This window comes from Schistocerca cancellata, chromosome 12 (genome assembly GCF_023864275.1).
Source record: "Schistocerca cancellata isolate TAMUIC-IGC-003103 chromosome 12, iqSchCanc2.1, whole genome shotgun sequence".
Lineage (NCBI taxonomy): Eukaryota > Metazoa > Arthropoda > Insecta > Orthoptera > Acrididae > Schistocerca > Schistocerca cancellata.
Window position 1 is genome coordinate 103,657,943 of NC_064637.1, and position 19,436 is coordinate 103,677,378.

General features: G+C 45.4%; 1 protein-coding gene across 1 annotated transcript in view; it reads left to right on the top strand.

Moving 5' to 3' along the window:
- Positions 1–19,436, top strand: part of LOC126109565 (probable cytochrome P450 304a1) — a 135,402-nt gene that overhangs the window by 78,994 nt on the left and 36,972 nt on the right. Inside the window, exons 4-5 of the mRNA XM_049914587.1 lie at positions 7,303–7,587; positions 11,917–12,034. Of these exons, the coding sequence (XP_049770544.1) occupies positions 7,303–7,587; positions 11,917–12,034 (403 nt within the window). The remainder of the gene's footprint in view (positions 1–7,302; positions 7,588–11,916; positions 12,035–19,436) is intronic.

Genomic DNA, 19,436 nt, shown 5'->3' on the forward strand with positions numbered 1-19,436 from the left:
CTATAATGACCATCATCAAATCTGCAGCAAAAATGGGAAAAAACATAAATACAATCGCAGATTGTCTACAGCTTAAAAACAGTACATCGACCATAATGAAAAGTACTACTGACAAATACATGCATTTGTGCGCCTGAAGTATGAAGAGGCATACCTGTTTTATAAAAACAAAGTCCTGATGTACTGCAGCCATAGTGGCATCGTCAAATGTTAAATGCAGAATCAGCACCAGCAGCGTCAAATATATATAAATAACATCATATGCACGAGTCACGTTGTCAGTAGCACTGCTGTTTAAAACAAGCTGCCGTACAGTAGCCAGAAGATGTTTGTGTTGTAAGTTCACCAGATGTCGCTAATGTCGGCATACACTAGTTTTCAATAATTAATTGAACAGCGAAAATAAAGGGTGGGGATACAATAGTTGAAGTCTCTTGCTGGCACCAGTTGGCATCACAGCAGCTGAGAAGAGTGCTCCACCTACCATCTTCGAAGGATGCCACGGGCATAACAAGTCTTATTGTATTTTATTCTTATAAGGATTTTGTCATATTTTATTGTCAATCTAGTGAGGTTTATATTACTTTCTAAATTAAATTACAGGTCTGATGATGGTCATGTGATATGACAGAAACTGGTCACCTATGTTGTTGTAGCATACGTGGTGCGATCAAGACTGAATTTTAAAAAGTAAAAGAGAATTTAGTCATCAATACCATATTCCCCTTCACTATTTACAATAGTCTACCAACGCTGGGGTAACTTTTCGGTTCTGCGACAGCAGAAATCACGTGGTCTCGAGGCGAAGAACTCGTCGAACCATGTTCGGAGCGCATTTTCAACCGGAAAGGAAGTTCTCTGAAGGTTCTTCGATACAGAGTGGGAAAGGAGAACATCTATGGGCGTAACATCAGGTGAATACGAGGTGCATTAAAGTTCTAAGGCCTCCGATTTTTTTTTTCTAATTAACTACTCACCCGAAATCGATAAAACTGGCGTTACTTCTCGACGTAATCGCTCTGCAGACGTACAATTTTTCACAACGCTGACGCCATGATTCCATGGCAGCGGCGAAGGCTTCTTTAGGAGTCTGTTTTGACCACTGGAAAATCGCTGAGGCAATAGCAGCACGGCTGTGAATGTGTGGCCACGGAGAATGTCTTTCATTGTTGGAAAACGCCAAAGGTCACTAGGAGCCAGGTCAGGTGAGTAGGGAGCATGAGAAATCACTTCAAAGTTGTTATCACGAAGAAACTGTTGCGTAACGTTAGCTCGATGTGCGGGTGCGTTGTCTTGGTGAAACAGCACACGTGCAGCCCTTCCCGGACGTTTTTGTTGGACTGCAGGAAGGAATTTGTTCTTTAAAACATTTTCGTAGGATGCACCTGTTACCGTAGTGCCCTTTGGAACGCAATGGGTAAGGATTACGCCCCCGCTGTCCCAGAACATGGACACCATCATTTTTTCAGCACTGGCAGCTACCCGAAATTTTTTTGGTGGCTGTGAATCTGTGTGCTTCCATTGAGCTGACTGGCGCTTTGTTTCTGGATTGAAAAATGGCATCCACGTCTCATCCATTGTCACAGCCGACGAAAAGAAAGTCCCATTCGTGCTGTCGTTGCGCGTCAACATTGCTTGGCAACATGCCACACGGGCAGCCATGTGGTCGTCCGTCAGCATTCGTGGCACGCACCTGGATGACACTTTTCGCATTTTCAGGTTGTCATGCTGGATTGTGTGCACAGAACCCACAGAAATGCCAACTCTGGAGACGATCTGTTCAACAGTCATTCGGCGATCCCCCAAAACAATTCTCTCCACTTTCTCGATAATGTCGTCAGACCGGCTTGTGCGAGCCCGAGGTTGTTTCGGATTGTTGTCACACGATGTTCTGCCTTCATTAAACTGTCGCACCCACGAACGCACTTTCGACACATCCATAACTCCATCACCACATGTATCCTTCAACTGTCGATGAATTTCAATTGGTTTCACACCACGTAAATTCAGAAAACGAATGATTGCACGCTTTTCAAGTAAGGAAAACGTCGCCATTTTAAGTATTTAAAACAGTTCTCATTCTCGCCGCTGGCGGTAAAATTCCATCTGCCGTACGGTGCTGCCATCTCTGGAACGTATTGACAATGAACGTGGCCTCATTTTAAAACAATGCGCATGTTTCTATCTCTTTCCAGTCCGGAGAAAAAAAATCGGAGGCCTTATAACTTGAATGCACCTCGTAAGATGGAATGACTTCCAAATCTAACCCCTGTATGGTGTTTTTTGTCAGTCTAACAGAAAGCAGTAGGGGCACTATCGTGGAGTACCATCACGCAGTCTTTCTGGTCATTGTTCTTGAACTACGCCTGCAAGGCGTCTCCGTTGTTGACAATAAACGTCAGCAGTGATAAATTACAGCTCTGGGAAGCAATTCGTAATAAACCACACCGACAGTGTTACCCCAGATGTATAACATTATATTTTGTGGATGCGCGCAAGTCTTTCTACTGGAGTTGCTGCATTGTTTGGACTCAACCATTCCTTTGTTTCCCTTATATTAGCATGACGACACCAGTTCTCGCTACTAATAACGATACAGGATAGGAATGGTCGGTGAATTCACAGAAGCTCTCCTGCGAACCTTGCTGAACTAGCACTCCTGGAAGAGAGGATATTGCGGAGACATGGCTTAGCCACAGCTTGGGGTATGTTTCCAGAATCAGCGCACACTCCGCTGCAGAGTGAAAATCTAGTGCTACTTCTGCGAGGTTCGCAGGAGAGCTTCTGTGAAGTTTGGAAAGTAGGAGACGAGGTACTGGCGGGATTAAAACTGTGAGGACGGGGCGTGAGTCGTGCTTGGGTAGCTCAGATGGTAGAGCACTTGCCCGCGAAAGGCAAAAGTCCCGAGTTCGAGTCTCGGTCCGGCACACAGTTTTAATCTTTTCGCGCGGGATTAGCCGAGCGGTCTTAGGCGCTGCAGTCATGGACTGTGCGGCTGGACCCGGCGGAGGTTCGAGTCTTCCCTCGGGCATGGGTTTGTGTGCTTGTCCGTAGGATAATTTAGGGTGTGTAAGCTTAGGGACTGATGACCTTAGCAGTTAAGTCCCATTGGATTTCACACACATTTCTTTAGTTTTAATCTGGCAGGAAGTTTCATATCAGCGCACACTTCGCTGCAGAGTGAAAATCTGATTCTGGATTCGGAGCAGTGTGCGGTTTGCAGGGGGGGGATGGGGGGGGATTCCCCCCCCCCCTCTGCATTAGACCATCCCCTCCTCTGGTCTTAGTTTATGCATCCCAACCTAGAATGTTTATTTCCCACGCACTGGAGTACGACTTTACATATAATTTAAATTTGTGGAGCCGAACACTGAAAGTTTTTAATACAGTCTTACTATTAATACTATTAATATGTTTGCTTATTAATTTTGAAAAAGTGTTATGTAGTAGTTAAGCACTTCAAAACATTTAGAACTAAATCATCATTCTCATGTCATAGTTGCTTTCGTCTAAGGTGCGTCATCCGTTTACTTGCGAGGGAACTAGTGTGGCAGTCATACCGCAGCAGTCGTATCGCAGTTGGGTGAGCTGGGGGCTGAAAGTCCCACCCCGGGCCCTGACACAGGGTGGTGACCGCCCGGTACCTGTGCGAACATTTACCGTTAGGCCACCTTTTGGCAACGGTATGGCGCGGACTAACGCGCCTGGGACGAAAGCACACATTACTAAATAACGCAACATCGTCTGCTTCTAGTTCCTAGGATACTATTTCGTGGACCTTCTTTAAATGCTCTTCTCTTCCACCATCGTTTTCTTTTCCTTTGGTTTTCATCTCCGTTGTTAGCTGCATGTGCAAGTACCAAGTAGGCCGCCGCTGCGATACTTTATCATCCTTTATACTGCAATACCGACACACGTGTGGCACAAATTCTGCTGCTTTGGTATAAATTAATCTGCCGCATGCAACATACGCCGCAAGATGTTGCCTGTTGTAGCATACTTGCTACAAGACGACGCATGCCACATTTCCGTAGCATGCCACAATGTTGCAAGATGTCGGCCCAGCGTAAACGAGGCTTTAGAGCCAGGTCTGTATTGTATGGTGGATGTGATGTGTTGCGTGCGAAACTAAAACATGCAATCAGATCCAAACGTCGTGGAAAACTGTGAAGAGGTGTCATCCTGCAGCAAGATAACGCTCGCCCACATTCTGCCCGACGCAGTAAAGGAGATTCGAGGTGCTGGAACATCCACCATACAGTACAGACCTGGCTCCAAGTGATTCTCACATGTTTGGATCCTTATCGGAAGCATTACAGGGAAGAAAATTTGAAAGTGATGAAGATGTCATTGCTGCGGTGCAAAATTGGTTACAGATGCAACCGAAAAACGTATTTTCTGATGAAATAAAAAGAAAAAAACCTCGTAAATCGTCGGGAAAACTGCATTAAACTCCAGGGAGTTTACGTAGAAAAACAACGCATGTTTGAGTTTTCTATCATGAAAATAAGTACAGCTTTTCACAAATGTGCCTTTACTTTTTGAATTCCCCGTCGTGTACTTTGTAATGGTACTTCAATTACGTAACCATTATGGTACCTCACCTGAACCTCTCGATACCAGTAATATTCTACTGTATTTCTGTTAACTACTTAACATATTTCTGAGACAACATTCAGATTTTATTTCACTTTTGATACATCGATATGTTTATATTGCAATGATATTAGTCTTATGTGTATTCTTTTTGCTACTATGATCTTTGACGTGCTTGTAACTCTGAATTTTGGGCGCGTAAGCGATTGTTAGTTAGTTGCTAAGTTGTTAGAGAGTCGGACCGTGAGAAAGTCAAGTGCTGGACGTCATGTTGGAAAGACGCATAACGTAGTTGGCTTATAAAATGTGAGGAAGATATTTTCAAGCATGTTTTGTATTGTGAAGTGATGTTTTGTGTGTCACGTGATATTGCAATAAAAGCAATTAAAAGCAAGTGTAACTTAAATTCGGAGTGCTGATTATTTTTTTACATCACCATTGTCCAGCAAAAGTGTAATCTTCAAGAATGGTTTGTGAAGCGCATCTACAAAACTTTTGAATATAGCAGAATAAAACCTAGGCCTCTTTGCATCCGAGCTTGGAATCATAACCACCTAGATTTTCAACGATTGAGCCATGATTTTACGACGAGACCAGCGTGGGAAACACAAAAAGATGAGTGCCTAGTTGTTTGATTATTACATGAAATGACTTTATTAACTGTGCTCTAATGACACCTGCCACATAATATGACTGTTGTTGCCCGAAAATGCAGTATTTAGCAGCGTGAGCAACACCACAATCGTTATAAATTCTGACCTTTGTTGTGGTAGGGTTGTTAGAACCTGTATGTAGATGATTTTGTAAATAAGCTTTATCTATAATGTACTTTTAAAGATATAACAAGGGATGGCTTTTCTGATAGTGCATACATGTGAATAGTGAGTTTCGGCATTGACATCTATTTATAAATAACTGTTTAACCATGGGTAACGCCACGGTCCAAGCTAGTAACATATGTGATTATACTAATCCCCTAAGACATCCCCCCCACTGGTAAAAGCACAAATCGCACACTGATTCGGAGGGAGCTTGATAAGATTTGAAAGTGGAATAAATTTAGGCAACTAGTTTTAAATGTTCAGAAATGTAAAAGTGTGCATATTGTAGGAAAGCAGCATACTCACGCCTTATAAAATTCACATCAGTCTTTCCATTGTGTGCCAGACTAGTCCGCTGTCTCTGACGTCATAAATATTGCGCAATACTTTAAAATGAAGTAAATAACCGGAAACGTTTCTAGCATGTTAGTAGTAATACAAAATCAATACGTGTTGGATATCAGTTCAATAACTTTAACCATTTTCGAAATTTGGATGTTTTTCTCTAAAAATCATTGGCGCAACAGAAAAGAGCTAGAAACTTAAAAATTTATATTTAGATTCCTTTTGAATAATAATTTAGTAGAAACAGTATTCTGGATCTCACAAATTAAAATTTTAGTTGAAATTCACGATTTTCTGGTTTTGTCTTAGAAATTAGGAAGCAAGATAGATTAAGTAGGCGAATAAATAAAGCTAGGATGTTTAAATTTAAGTAGAAGGGAGATCCGCTATAATCATAAATATGTGAGAAGTTTCAACTGAATAACTATAAAACTATAGCGATAGCGTATCTCCAAAGGGCAAGTTCAGAGCTCGTCTATTGCGTGTAGTGTAATTAATTATCTCGCCCAAAATATTTGAATTAGCCACGTCAGACTTTTATTATGATTACTTACCTGTGTGCTGATTGCACATTTAAACTGAGAGCTTCATCGGCCATCAGCAAAGGAAGGAATGATTTATTCGATAACTTAAAGTGGTGCATTACTAGCCCAGCGGCTAGTCAGGAGAGCAGATTTGATCAGGCGTTCTCTTAGCCGTCCGCACCGCAGCTTTATATCTAAGAACGCTGCGTGAGGAGGAGGAAGGCCCCAGTTCTCTCCAGACGCTGATTAGCGCACCACCTGTGCCGGGAGTCGCGTCGCGTCGGTATCGTTGATATAAACAGCCTCGAATGCAGTAATAAGTTACTCGGGATATGCGTAACCATGAAATCGTTTTCGAGTGAAGTGTTGATTTTGGGATGACGTTAATGATCTATCTTTAGTTTGCGTATGTCGTACTTTCACATGCCGCCACAGAACAGACATTCTACCATTATTTAGCGTGGCGTTTGATGAACATTATCATCAAATTATGGCGAGCATTCACTTAAACATTTAATTTGAACAGTTATAGTTGCATCAGCGCATTAGACTCTGAACTGCTCTGGTAGTTGGATTGTGTGGATTCTCTTTGGTCTGTGACTTTCAGAATATAGTGAACATTTTAGAGAGAATGGTTTTTGATTATGAATCCCAGACAGTCTCCTAATTCCTCAGAGCTGTAGCTATAAATGTATTTCTCAGATGAAGTGGGCACTAGGAATTCTAATTACAGGCTTCACGTTTTGCAAATCACTTTCTGGTTGCCAATGTTGTAGTTAGAGAGCCAGTGTTGAGAACGGCAAACAACAGCATTAAATAAATAATAGTAATATTAACAATTATTCCACCCGCCGCCCCACAATATCTCAAAATGAAAAAACGTTTATCCTATGACTAATGTCAGTAGCCGTGTTGTCTGGCCAGATCTGTCTTTCTTATACGCACTGCTATGGAATGAAACGCGCCGGGCGCGTGTGCGGCTGCGCTACAAGCGGCGCTGTGTGGCGTTTCGGCAGGCGGTGGTGCGGCCGTCTTCAGGCGCGAGCAGCGTGCTGCTGCCGGAGGTGCTAACGCCGGTCTTCATCAACGGCCTGCTGCCGGTGTATGCGGGGTCGCGGCTGCCGCGCTCGGCGGACGAAACGGCGCGCCAGATGGGCCGCGCCGCGCTCCAGTTCCAGAAGTCCAGCGACACCACGGGAGGCTTCCTCACGCTGCACCCCTGGCTGGCGTGGCTGGCCCCCCGCCTCTCCGGATACCTGGACCACACCGAGGGCTCCGACAAGATGCGCCGCTTCCTCGAGGTGAGTGCGGGTCCACCCGGGGCCGTTTTAACCCCACTGGCCGCTGTTCAGCGTCCCGCAACAGATTCGCACTTACCCGAGGGGAAAATTAACCGTTGGCTGAAATATGCTGACATAAAACTCTTTTTTCCAGAAAAAGAGATGAAGAAATACTAAAATGTAGTCTTTCACGGCCGGAAATGTCATGTCCATTATAATTATCCGGGCTGTTATGCCGTGGTCGATTGATGAATTCTGTGTCAATTCCCAACGTTTCGTCCCCGTCTGCGGAGGACATCTTCAAGGGGGTCTGATGCTACAGTCAGTAGCGAGCCAGTGGGTGTATTGGACCTTCCATCCAGCTACAGACCCCCTTGAAGATGTCCTCCGCAGACGGGGACGAAACGTTGGTAATTGACACAGAATTCATCAACCTACCACGGCATAACAGCCTGGATAATTATAATGGAGATGAAGAAATTTCATCAAATTATGAGGGGCATTCAAATGAAACCCGGTCGCTACTGTAAAGTAACGGTAACCATTTTATAAGCTCAAAAATGTAATTATACACAGTACACATACTCAAAAATAGTTGACAAAACTGTTGGTCCATTTATCCCATTGCGACACTAGCTGGTCGATTCCATTCATGAAGAAGCTACACTACTGGCCATTAAAATTCCTACACCAAGAAGAAATGCAGATGATAACAGGTATTCATTAGACAAATATATTATACTAGAACTGACATGTGATCACATGTTCACGCAATTTTGGTGCATAGGTCCTAGGAAAACAGTACCCAGAACAACCACCTCTGGCAGTAATAACGGCCTTGATACACCTGGGCATTGAGTCAAACAGAGCTTGCCGGCCAAAGTGGCCGCGCGGTTCTGGCGCTGCAGTCTGGAACCGCGAGACCGCTACGGTCGCAGAATCGAATCCTGCCTCGGGCATGGATTTGTGAGATGTCCTTAGGTTAGTTAGGTATAACTAGTTCTAAGTTCTAGGGGATTAATGACCTCCGCAGTTGAGTCCCATAGTGCTCAGAGCCATTTGAACCTCAAACAGAGCTTGGATGGCGTGTACAGCGACAGCTGCCCGTGCAGCTTCAACACGATACCACAGTTCATAAAGACTAGTGACTGGCGTATTGTGACGAACCAGTTGCTCGGCCACCATTGACCAGACGTTTTCGATTGGTGAGAGATCTGGAGGGCAGCTGTCGAACATTTTCTGTATGCAGAAAGGCCCGTACAGGACCTCCAACATGCAGTCGACCATTATCCTGCTGAAATGTAGGGTTTCTCAGGGATCGAATGAAGGGTAGAGCCACGGCTCGTAACACATCTTAAATGTAACGTCCACTGTTCAAAGTGCCGTCAGTGCGAACAAGAGGTGACCGAGACGTGTAACCAACGGCACTCCGTACCATCACGCCGGGTGATACGCCAGTATGGACGTGCATCAAACTAGTTGGGTTGTTTGGAGGAGACCACACAGCGAGGTCATCGCTCTCATCGGATTAGGGAAGGACGGGGATGGAAGTCGGCCATACCCTTTCAAAGGAACCATTCCGGCATTTGCCAAGAGCGATTTTGCGAAATCATTGAAAACCTAAATCAGGATGGCCGGACGCGGGATTGAACAGTCGTCCTCCCGAATGACGGCAGTATGGCGATGACGAATACACGCTTCCAATGTGCATTCACCGCGATGTCGCCATACACGGATGCGACCATCATGATGCTGTAAACAGAACCTGGATTCATCCGAAAAAATGACGTTTTGCCATTCGTGCACCCAGGTTCGTCGTCGAGTACACCATCGCAGGCGCTCCTGTCTGTGATGCAGCGTCAAGGGAATCCGCAGCCGTGGCCTCCGAGCTGATGGTCCAGGCTGCTGCAAACGTCGTCGAACTGTTCGTGCAGATGGTTGTCGTCATGCAAACGTCCCCATCTGTTGACTCAGGAATCGAGACGCGGCTGCACGGTCCGTTACAGCCATGCGGATAAGATGCCTGTCATCTCGACTGCTAGTGATACGAGGCCGTTGGGATCCAGCACGGCGTTCCGTATTATCCTCCTGAACCAACCGATTCCATATTCTGCTAAGTCATTGGATCTCTACCAATGCTATCCGCAATGTCGCGACACGATAAACCCCAATCGCGATAGGTTACAATCCGACCTTTATCAAAGTCGGAAACATGATGGTAAGCATTTCTCCTCCTTACACGAGGCATCACAACAACGTTTCACCAGGCAACGCCGGTCAACTGCTATTTGTGTATGAGAAATCGGCTGGAAAATTTCCTCATGTCAGCACGTCGTATGTGTCGCCATCGGCGCCAACCTTGCGTGAATGCTCTGAAAAGCTAATCATTTGCATATCACAGCATCTTTTCCCCGTCGGTTAAATTTCGCGTCTGTAGCTCGTCATCTTCGTGGTGTAGCAATTTTATGGCCAGTAGTTCATTTTATTGAAACTACGCTTTACAATTTCTCAAAACAACCAACTTGTCCCTTAGTGTTTAAAGCGGAGGTCTTCATATGTCATAAAGCGGAGGTCTTCATGTGTCAACAGTATTTGCTTTCAGTAACGAGAACAGATATTTAGAACAGAAGTGTCAGAACTCAGATTTTATTTGTAGATAAATGTCAAATTATTCATATATTTTTGGATTTAATCAGAGATATATATGAAATCTTGAATGGCTATTGCGTAGGGTACTGTTCACAGTTGTATCTTTTATTCACTATATTGAATGAAGGGATCCGTGCAATATGTATATTGTCTCTAAATGAATAAACTACTGCTACTGCTACTGCTACTACACTCCTGGAAATGGAAAAAAGAACACATTGACACCGGTGTGTCAGACCCACCATACTTGCTCCGGACACTGCGAGAGGGCTGTACAAGCAATGATCACACGCACGGCACAGCGGACACACCAGGAACCGCGGTGTTGGCCGTCGAATGGCGCTAGCTGCGCAGCATTTGTGCACCGCCGCCGTCAGTGTCAGCCAGTTTGCCGTGGCATACGGAGCTCCATCGCAGTCTTTAACACTGGTAGCATGCCGCGACAGCGTGGACGTGAACCGTATGTGCAGTTGATGGACTTTGAGCGAGGGCGTATAGTAGGCATGCGGGAGGCCGGGTGGACGTACCGCCGAATTGCTCAACACGTGGGGCGTGAGGTCTCCACAGTACATCGATGTTGTCGCCAGTGGTCGGCGGAAGGTGCACGTGCCCGTCGACCTGGGACCGGACCGCAGCGACGCACGGATGCACGCCAAGACCGTAGGATCCTACGCAGTGCCGTAGGGGCCCGCACCGCCACTTCCCAGCAAATTAGGGACACTGTTGCTCCTGGGGTATCGGCGAGGACCATTCGCAACCGTCTCCATGAAGCTGGGCTACGGTCCCGCACACCGTTAGGCCGTCTTCCGCTCACGCCCCAACATCGTGCAGCCCGCCTCCAGTGGTGTCGCGACAGGCGTTAATGGAGGGACGAATGGAGACGTGTCGTCTTCAGCGATGAGAGTCGCTTCTGCCTTGGTGCCAATGATGGTCGTATGCGTGTTTGGCGCCGTGCAGGTGAGCGCCACAATCAGGACTGCATACGACCGAGGCACACAGGGCCAACACCCGGCATCATGGTGTGGGGAGCGATCTCCTACACTGGCCGTACACCACTGGTGATCGTCGAGGGGACACTGAATAGTGCACGGTACATCCAAACCGTCATCGGACCCATCGTTCTACCATTCCTAGATCGGCAAGGGAACTTGCTGTTCCAACAGGACAATGCACGTCCGCATGTATCCCGTGCCACCCAACGTGCTCTAGAAGGTGTAAGTCAACTACCCTGGCCAGCAAGATCTCCGGATCTGTCCCCCATTGAACATGTTTGGGACTGGATGAAGCGTCGTCTCACGCGGTCTGCACGTCCAGCACGAACGCTGGTCCAACTGAGGCGCCAGGTGGAAATGGCATGGCAAGCCGTTCCACAGGACTACATCCAGCATCTCTACGATCGTCTCCATGGGAGAATAGCAGCCTGCATTGCTGCGAAAGGTGGATATACACTGTACTAGTGCCGACATTGTGCATGCTCTGTTGCCTGTGTCTATGTGCCTGTGGTTCTGTCAGTGTGATCATGTGATGTATCTGACCCCAGGAATGTGTCAATAAAGTTTCCCCTTCCTGGGACAATGAATTCACGGTGTTCTTATTTCAATTTCCAGGAGTGTATTTTATCTTCTGATAGAGCCTGCTTTTGTTTTATGGTTTTTCTAACTTTTGCTTATGGCATAATTTATATGTTTCGATTTTTCGCAGCCTTATATTGAGGAGCACAAGAAGACCTACTCCGACGACTACATGCGAGACTTCATCGACTCCTACCTGCGGGAAATTGGGGAGCGGGAGAAAACCGGAGAACCGACAACGTTTACCGGTAAGTTCAGAACACTTTGACACCTCGCTGCTTGATGACGTGCACGACACATATCTCACTCCGTTTTCTCGACAAATGTCACAGGAGTATGCAGATTAGGACTGCCAGCTTCTGCAGTAAATCAGTACTAGACACCATTGAGAACTCCAAATTTTTATGCCGCTGATTTGTTATTAAGGTACCGTACCACAACCACTAAAAACAGACCCCTTATAGGATCACAATGTTGAGGGTCTGTCTTTTCAAAAACCTTTCTCTCCGGAACGGTAGACATATAAAGTTGAAAATTATGTTACATACCAGGGGCGTTTGAAAAGTCCGTGCAAAAATAAAAACTACTTACGTATGTGGGGTAAACCTCTTTTATTTTTCGACAGTCTCCTTTTAGACTTATACACATTGTCCAACGCTGTTCTATATGTTGATCCCTTCCGAATAATAGGAAGTGTCCAAGTCTGCAAAATAGCTATTTGTTGCTGCAATCATCTCCTCGTTTGAATAAAATCTTTGTTCCGCCAGCCATTTCTTCAAACTGAGGGACAAATAGTAGTCCGAGGGAGCCAAGTCTGGAGAATAGAGGGGATGTGAAACGAGTTGGAATCCTATTTCCATCAATTTTGCGACCACAACTGCTGAGGTGTGTGCTGGTGCACTGTGGTGATGGAAAAGGACTTTTTTGCGGTCCAATCTCCGGCGTTTTTCTTGCAGCTCGGTTTTCAAACGGCCCAATAACGATGAATAATATTCACCTGTAATAGTTTTACGCTTTTCCAGATAGTCTATGAGAATTATCCCTTGTGAATCCCAAGCGACAGCCGCCATAACCTTTCCAGCCGAAGAAATGGTCTTCGTCGTTTTTGGTCAGATTCTCCCTTGGTAACCCATTATTTAAATTGTTGTTTGGTCTCAGGAGTATAGTAATGTATCCATGTTTCATCTACAGTGACGAAACGACGCTTAAGGTCCTACGGATTCTTGCTGAACAGCTGCAAACCATCCTTGCAACACTTCACACGATTTCGTTTCTGGTCAAGCGTGAGCAATCGCGGAACCCATCTTGCGGATAGCTTTCTCATGTCCAAATGTTTGTGCAGAATATTCTGTACCTGTTCATTCGAGACGCCCACAGCACCAGCAGTCTCACACACCGTAACTCTCTGTCATCCATCAACATACCATGGATTTTATCAATGATTTCTGCAGTCGTAACCTCCACAGGGAGTCCAGAACGTTCAGCATCACTTGTGCCCATATGACCACTTCTAAAATTTTGAAACCACTTCTGTTCTAATCGAAGGTGCAGAGTCACCGTAATGTCTATCAAGCTTCTCTTTAATCTCCTGAGGCGTTTTGCCTTTCATAAAGTAATGTTTAATCACCAAATGAAATTATTTCTTCGTACATTTTTTGAGAATCACTCCCTCGATTCACACGAATGCCAAACACAAAGAAATAGACAAATCTGGCTGAAACTTGGTGTGCGTTCTTTCCAAAGATGCTACTAACTAAACATGACCTCGATACGCGCCTGTGGTGTCATCTCTCGGACTTTACACGGACTTTTCAAACGCTCTCGTATTAAGGCCTACAGACTTTTAGCGATGTAAAACAGTGAAACATCTCAGTCAATGCAATAAAAATATACAGACAAGAAACTTCCTGGCAGATTAAAACTGTGTGCCCGACCGAGACTCGAACTCGGGACCTTTGCCTTTCGCGGGCAAGTGCTCTACCAACTGAACTACCGAAGCACGACTCACGTCCGGTACTCACAGCTTTACTTCTGCCAGTACCTCGTCTCCTACCTTCCAAACTTTACAGAAGTTCTCCTGCGAACCTTGCAGAACTAGCACTCCTGAAAGAAAGGATATTGCGGAGACATGGCTTAGCCACAGCCTGGGGGATGTTTCCAGAATGAGATTTTCACTCTGCAGCGGAGTGTGCGCTGATATGAAACTTCCTGGCAGATTAAAACTGTGTGCTCGACCGAGACTCGAACTCGGGACCTCTGCCTTTCGCGGGCAAGTGCTCTACCAACTGAGCTACCGAAGCACGACTCACGTCCGGTACTCAGAGCTTTACTTCTGCCAGTCTCGGTCGGGCACACAGTTTTAATCTGCCAGGAAGTTTCATATCAGCGCACACTCCGCTGCAGAGTGAAAATCTCATTCTGAAAATATACAGACATTTATGTCACATTTTGATACTAGCAAGCTCCCTCATCAAAACCTACAGGAAACTTCACGTTGACTTAGTATCATGAAACTTCCCAAGAAGCAAGGTTTCACACTACAATCAATTGAAAAAATCTGAAATTGCTAATATTTGAAATTATATCATAGGAAAAAAAATATTAGTCATTTGTTATCAGACTATCCGCCTGTCCGTCCATCTGTTAAGAGCTCTTCTTATTAGGAAGCGGTAGACGTATCAAGTTGAACTTGACGATGTAAGGAAGTGAAGCTTCTAAGACAGTGCCATCAAAAGATATGGCCATTTATGTCATATTTTGATACTCCTAAACTCACTAATTAAAACTTACAGGATACTTCCCCTTGACGTAGAATTATTAAATTTGACAAAAGGAAAGGTTTCAGAGTAAAAGTACAGGAAAAAATCATAAAACTGTAAATTTATAATTATGTAACACGAAAAAATATTTTATTGTCATTTGTTACCCAACTTCAAAGTTAAAATCGAAACATTCTCGAAAGTTTTGGAAGCCTGGGAACGATATCTTGCCGTATCAGTTCCGATAACAGGCAAAAAAAATCATCGATATATTCGATTCTCGGAATGGATGGATTGTGTATATAAATGATTAAGTTCGTACGGAACACAGACCTTCGGTGCGCGAGTCTTACTCCAACCTAGCGAACTTTTTATTATTGAGCGAAGGACATACAATATGTAGTAACCAGAAAATGCGTGTTAATCAATTTAGTGTGGAATACTAGTTTTGAATGTGAGCAGTACAGAGCTTGTTTAAACACTTACAAGACATTCAAAATGTTAAACATAGAACACTAATATATGTTTCCATCCTGATGCTAATCTCTGATTAAATCGTATTTCTTTTTCTATAGTCAACAGTTTCGTGTCATTCTTAACAATATATAAATAAATATATGTAGTGACAGCTGTAATTATAGCTACAGCTTATGCATTTCGCCTCGACTCAATTGTTATTGACACATGTTAGCCAAGGATATTTCTTTTCCAATTTTTCTGCATAAACACATGCCATCTAACTCACCTGTAAGGTGTATTAGGTGTTATTGCTAATTAAAGCTCAAACGCTTCTCTAATAACATTAATACAATAGGTGTACATGCATTCCAGAATATAGCGCGCACTTCCACATATAAAGATAGTGATATTAAGAAAGATATGAGCGAGTAACCTCATAAATAAAAACAGAGGTTTTTGCTTAAATTCTGGTTGAAATCCTCCTCTCTCCTTTATCAAACACCAAAGAGACAGACTTAATGCTATTTGCCCACCCGTACTGGTGACTAACAATCTCTATCGATAAGTTCTGATGTTGGTCATCTTTGGTTGTATGGTGGCGCTAGCTGTTCACGTGTGTGTATTTCTTCCTCCGTATTATGGTTCTCGGTAGGCGTAGCCCCGTCTACTGTGGTTTCAAGTTCCTTACAATGTGCTGTCTTCGTTGCACTTCTGCCTTGAAAACTATATGGTGTTCACCTGTCGAAAAATCGGCAATGTCAAAGATGACTTCCACAAGTTGTTTGAACATTAATACACTGTTAGAAACTCAAGTTTCACGCATGGAAAATTTTTACAGCTGACAAAATACCAAAGACTTGAACACAATGACCTCCTCAATGCCGTCTGTAGCCAGTGGTCTCGCGGTCGCGTTCTCGCTTCCCGAGCACGGGGTCCCGGGTTTGATTCCCGGCGGGGTCAGGGATTTTCACCTGCCTCGAGATGACTGGGTGTTATTGTGTCGTCTTCATCATCATCATTCATCCCCAGTCGGAGGAAGGCAATGGCAAACCACCTCCGCTAGAACCTTGCCTAGTCCCCTCTGCTCTGTCGAGGACTATGGGACTTCATCACCATCATCAGATGTACAGGCCTATTACAAATGATTGAAGCGATTTCATAAATTCACTGTAGCTCCATTCATTGACATATGGTCACGACACACTACAGATACGTAGAAAAACTCATAAAGTTTTATTCGGCTGAAGCCGCACTTCAGGTTTCTGCCGCCAGAGCGCTTGAGAGCGCATTGAGAAAAAATGGCGACACGAGCCGAGAAAGCGTATGTCGTGCTTGAAATGCACTCACTTCAGTCAGTCATAACACTGCAACGACACTTCAGGACGAAGTTCAACAAAGATCCACCAACTGCTAACTTCATTCGGCGACGGTATGCGCAGTTTAAAGCTTCTGGATGCCTCTGTAAGGGGAAATCAACGGGTCGACCTGCAGTGAGCGAAGAAACGGTTGAACGCGTGCGGGCAAGTTTCACGCGTAGCCCGCGGAAGTCGACGAATAAAGCAAGCAGGGAGCTAAATGTACTACAGCCGACGGTTTGGAAAGTCTTACGGAAAAGGCTAAAGCAGAAGCCTTACCGTTTACAATTGCTACAAGCCTTGACACCCGATGACAAAGTCAAACGCTTTGAATTTTCGGCGCGGTTGCAACAGCTCCTGGAAGAGGATGCGTTCAGTGCGAAACTTGTTTTCGGTGATGAAGCAACATTTTTTCTTAATGGTGAATTGAACAGACACAATGTGCGAATCTGTGCGGTAGAGAATCCTCACGCATTCGTGCAGCAAATTCGCAATTCACCAAAAGTTAACGTGTTTTGTGCAATCTCACGGTTTAAATTTTACGGCCCCTTTTTCTTCTGCGAAAAAAACGTTACAGGACACGTGTATCTGGACATGCTGGAAAATTGGCTCATGCCACAGTTGGAGACCGACAGCGCCGACTTCGTCTTTCAACAGGATGGTGCTCCACCGCACTTCCATCACGATGTTCGGCATTTCTTAAACAGGAGATTGGAAAACCGATGGATCGGTCGCGGTGGAGATCATGATCAGCAATTCATGTCACGGCCTCCATGCTCTCCCGACTTAATCCCATGCGATTTCTTTCTGTGGGGTTATGTGAAAGATTCAGTGTTTAAACCTCCTCTACCAAGAAACGTGCCACAACTGCGAGCTCGCATCAACGATGCTTTCGAACTCATTGATGGGGACATGCTGCGCCGAGTGTGGGAGGAACTTTATTATCGGCTTGATGTCTGCCGAATCACTAAAAGGGCACATATCGAACATTTGTGAATGCCTAAAAAAACTTTTTGAGTTTTTGTATGTGTGTGCAAAGCATTGTGAAAATATCTCAAATAATAAAGTTATTGTAGAGCTGTGAAATCGCTTCAATCATTTGTAATAACCCTGTATATGTAGATACACTCCTGGAAATGGAAAAAAGAACACATTGACACCGGTGTGTCAGACCCACCATACTTGCTCCGGACACTGCGAGAGGGCTGTACAAGCAATGATCACACGCACGGCACAGCGGACACACCAGGAACCGCGGTGTTGGCAGTCGAATGGCGCTAGCTGCGCAGTAGAGTTGGGCAACACGATTCTTTTTCCCGATTCGATTCCTACGATTCAATCTCACGTTGCGAATCGATTCCTACGATTCGTTCACGATTCATTCTAGTCTACGATGGCACGATTCTTACGGAATGCAAAAAGTTCTACATTTTACTCACAGATGGCAGGACATGTCTGAAATTGTCAATGGGGTTAGAATCGAACTGTGTCATGATAATATATGCCATAAATAGTTTATTTATGAGTAAACATGCAAATGACGTGACAAGTGTGATTCTCGATTTATACGTCACATTTGATTTGATTTCATCTATTGTTTTATTTCAGTGTGCTAGGAAAGAGGAGTCGATTTCTGCGAAAGGTGGTGCAAAATTACGTGGTATGCTAGTTTGGTTGTGTGGCTTGAACGTATCTAACTACGGACGTCTGTTTTATAGTAACAAAATCTAGCAGTGAGGCAGACGTGATTTGGTTGATATCATCCTATGTTTTTCTGTGCTAAGATGTCTTTCCAAGTCCACATCACTCTTGCAATTCATAACGCAGCTGACAGCCCTTCCACAAGGCAAATGCAGCTTAACTTTCATTTCCTCTAAATATGAAGCATAGGTATTTTGCTTTTAATTTGTCTGAGAACTTGCCACTGGCACAACTATTTACATGAGAAGATGACACTGCCAAGTGTCAGCTTGGTTTTCACGCGTAATATTACGGCCCACGAACTTCGTTTGTTCGTTTCGAGCTTCCTTTGTTGACACGCGTCCTCCACTTGACTGCCATCTGGCGGCCGTAATCATTCGGCACGACTCGGCATGATTCGGAAGTTGCCTTCGAAGCATAGCGTACCAAGAATCGATGAATCGTTGGAACTTGCAATCGTCACGACTCGGAAACACACAATCGTTCTTACGATTCTTTTGAACGACGATTCGTCAGTATCACGATTTGATTCTTACGATTCTTTATTTAGAGTCGTTCAAATGAACGACTCATTCACGAATCGCCACAACTCTACTGCGCAGCATTTGTGCACCGCCGCCGTCAGTGTCAGCCAGTTTGCCGTGGCATACGGAGCTCCATCGCAGTCTTTAACACTGGTAGCACGCCGCGACAGCGTGGACGTGAACCGTATGTGCAGTTGACGGGCTTTGAGCGAGGGCGTATAGTGGGCATGCGGGAGGCCGGGTGGACGTACCGCCGAATTGCTCAACACGTGGGGCGTGAGGTCTCCACAGTACATCGATGTTGTCGCCAGTGGTCGGCGGAAGGTGCACGTGCCCGTCGACCTGGGACCGGACCGCAGCGATGCACGGATGCACGCCAAGACCGTAGGATCCTACGCAGTGCCGTAGGGGACCGCACCGCCACTTCCCAGCAAATTAGGGACACTGTTGGCTCCTGGGGTATCGGCGAGGACCATTCGCAACCGTCTCCATGAAGCTGGGCTACGGTCCCGCACACCGTTAGGCCGTCTTCCGCTCACGCCCCAACATCGTGCAGCCCGCCTCCAGTGGTGTCGCGACAGGCGTGAATGGAGGGACGAATGGAGACGTGTCATCTTCAGCGATGAGAGTCGCTTCTGCCTTGGTGCCAATGATGGTCGTATGCGTGTTTGGCGCCGTGCAGGTGAGCGCCACAATCAGGACTGCATACGACCGAGGCACACAGGGCCAACACCCGGCATCATGGTGTGGGGAGCGATCTCCTACACTGGCCGTACAGCACTGGTGATCGTCGAGGGGACACTGAATAGTGCACGGTACATCCAAACCGTCATCGGACCCATCGTTCTACCA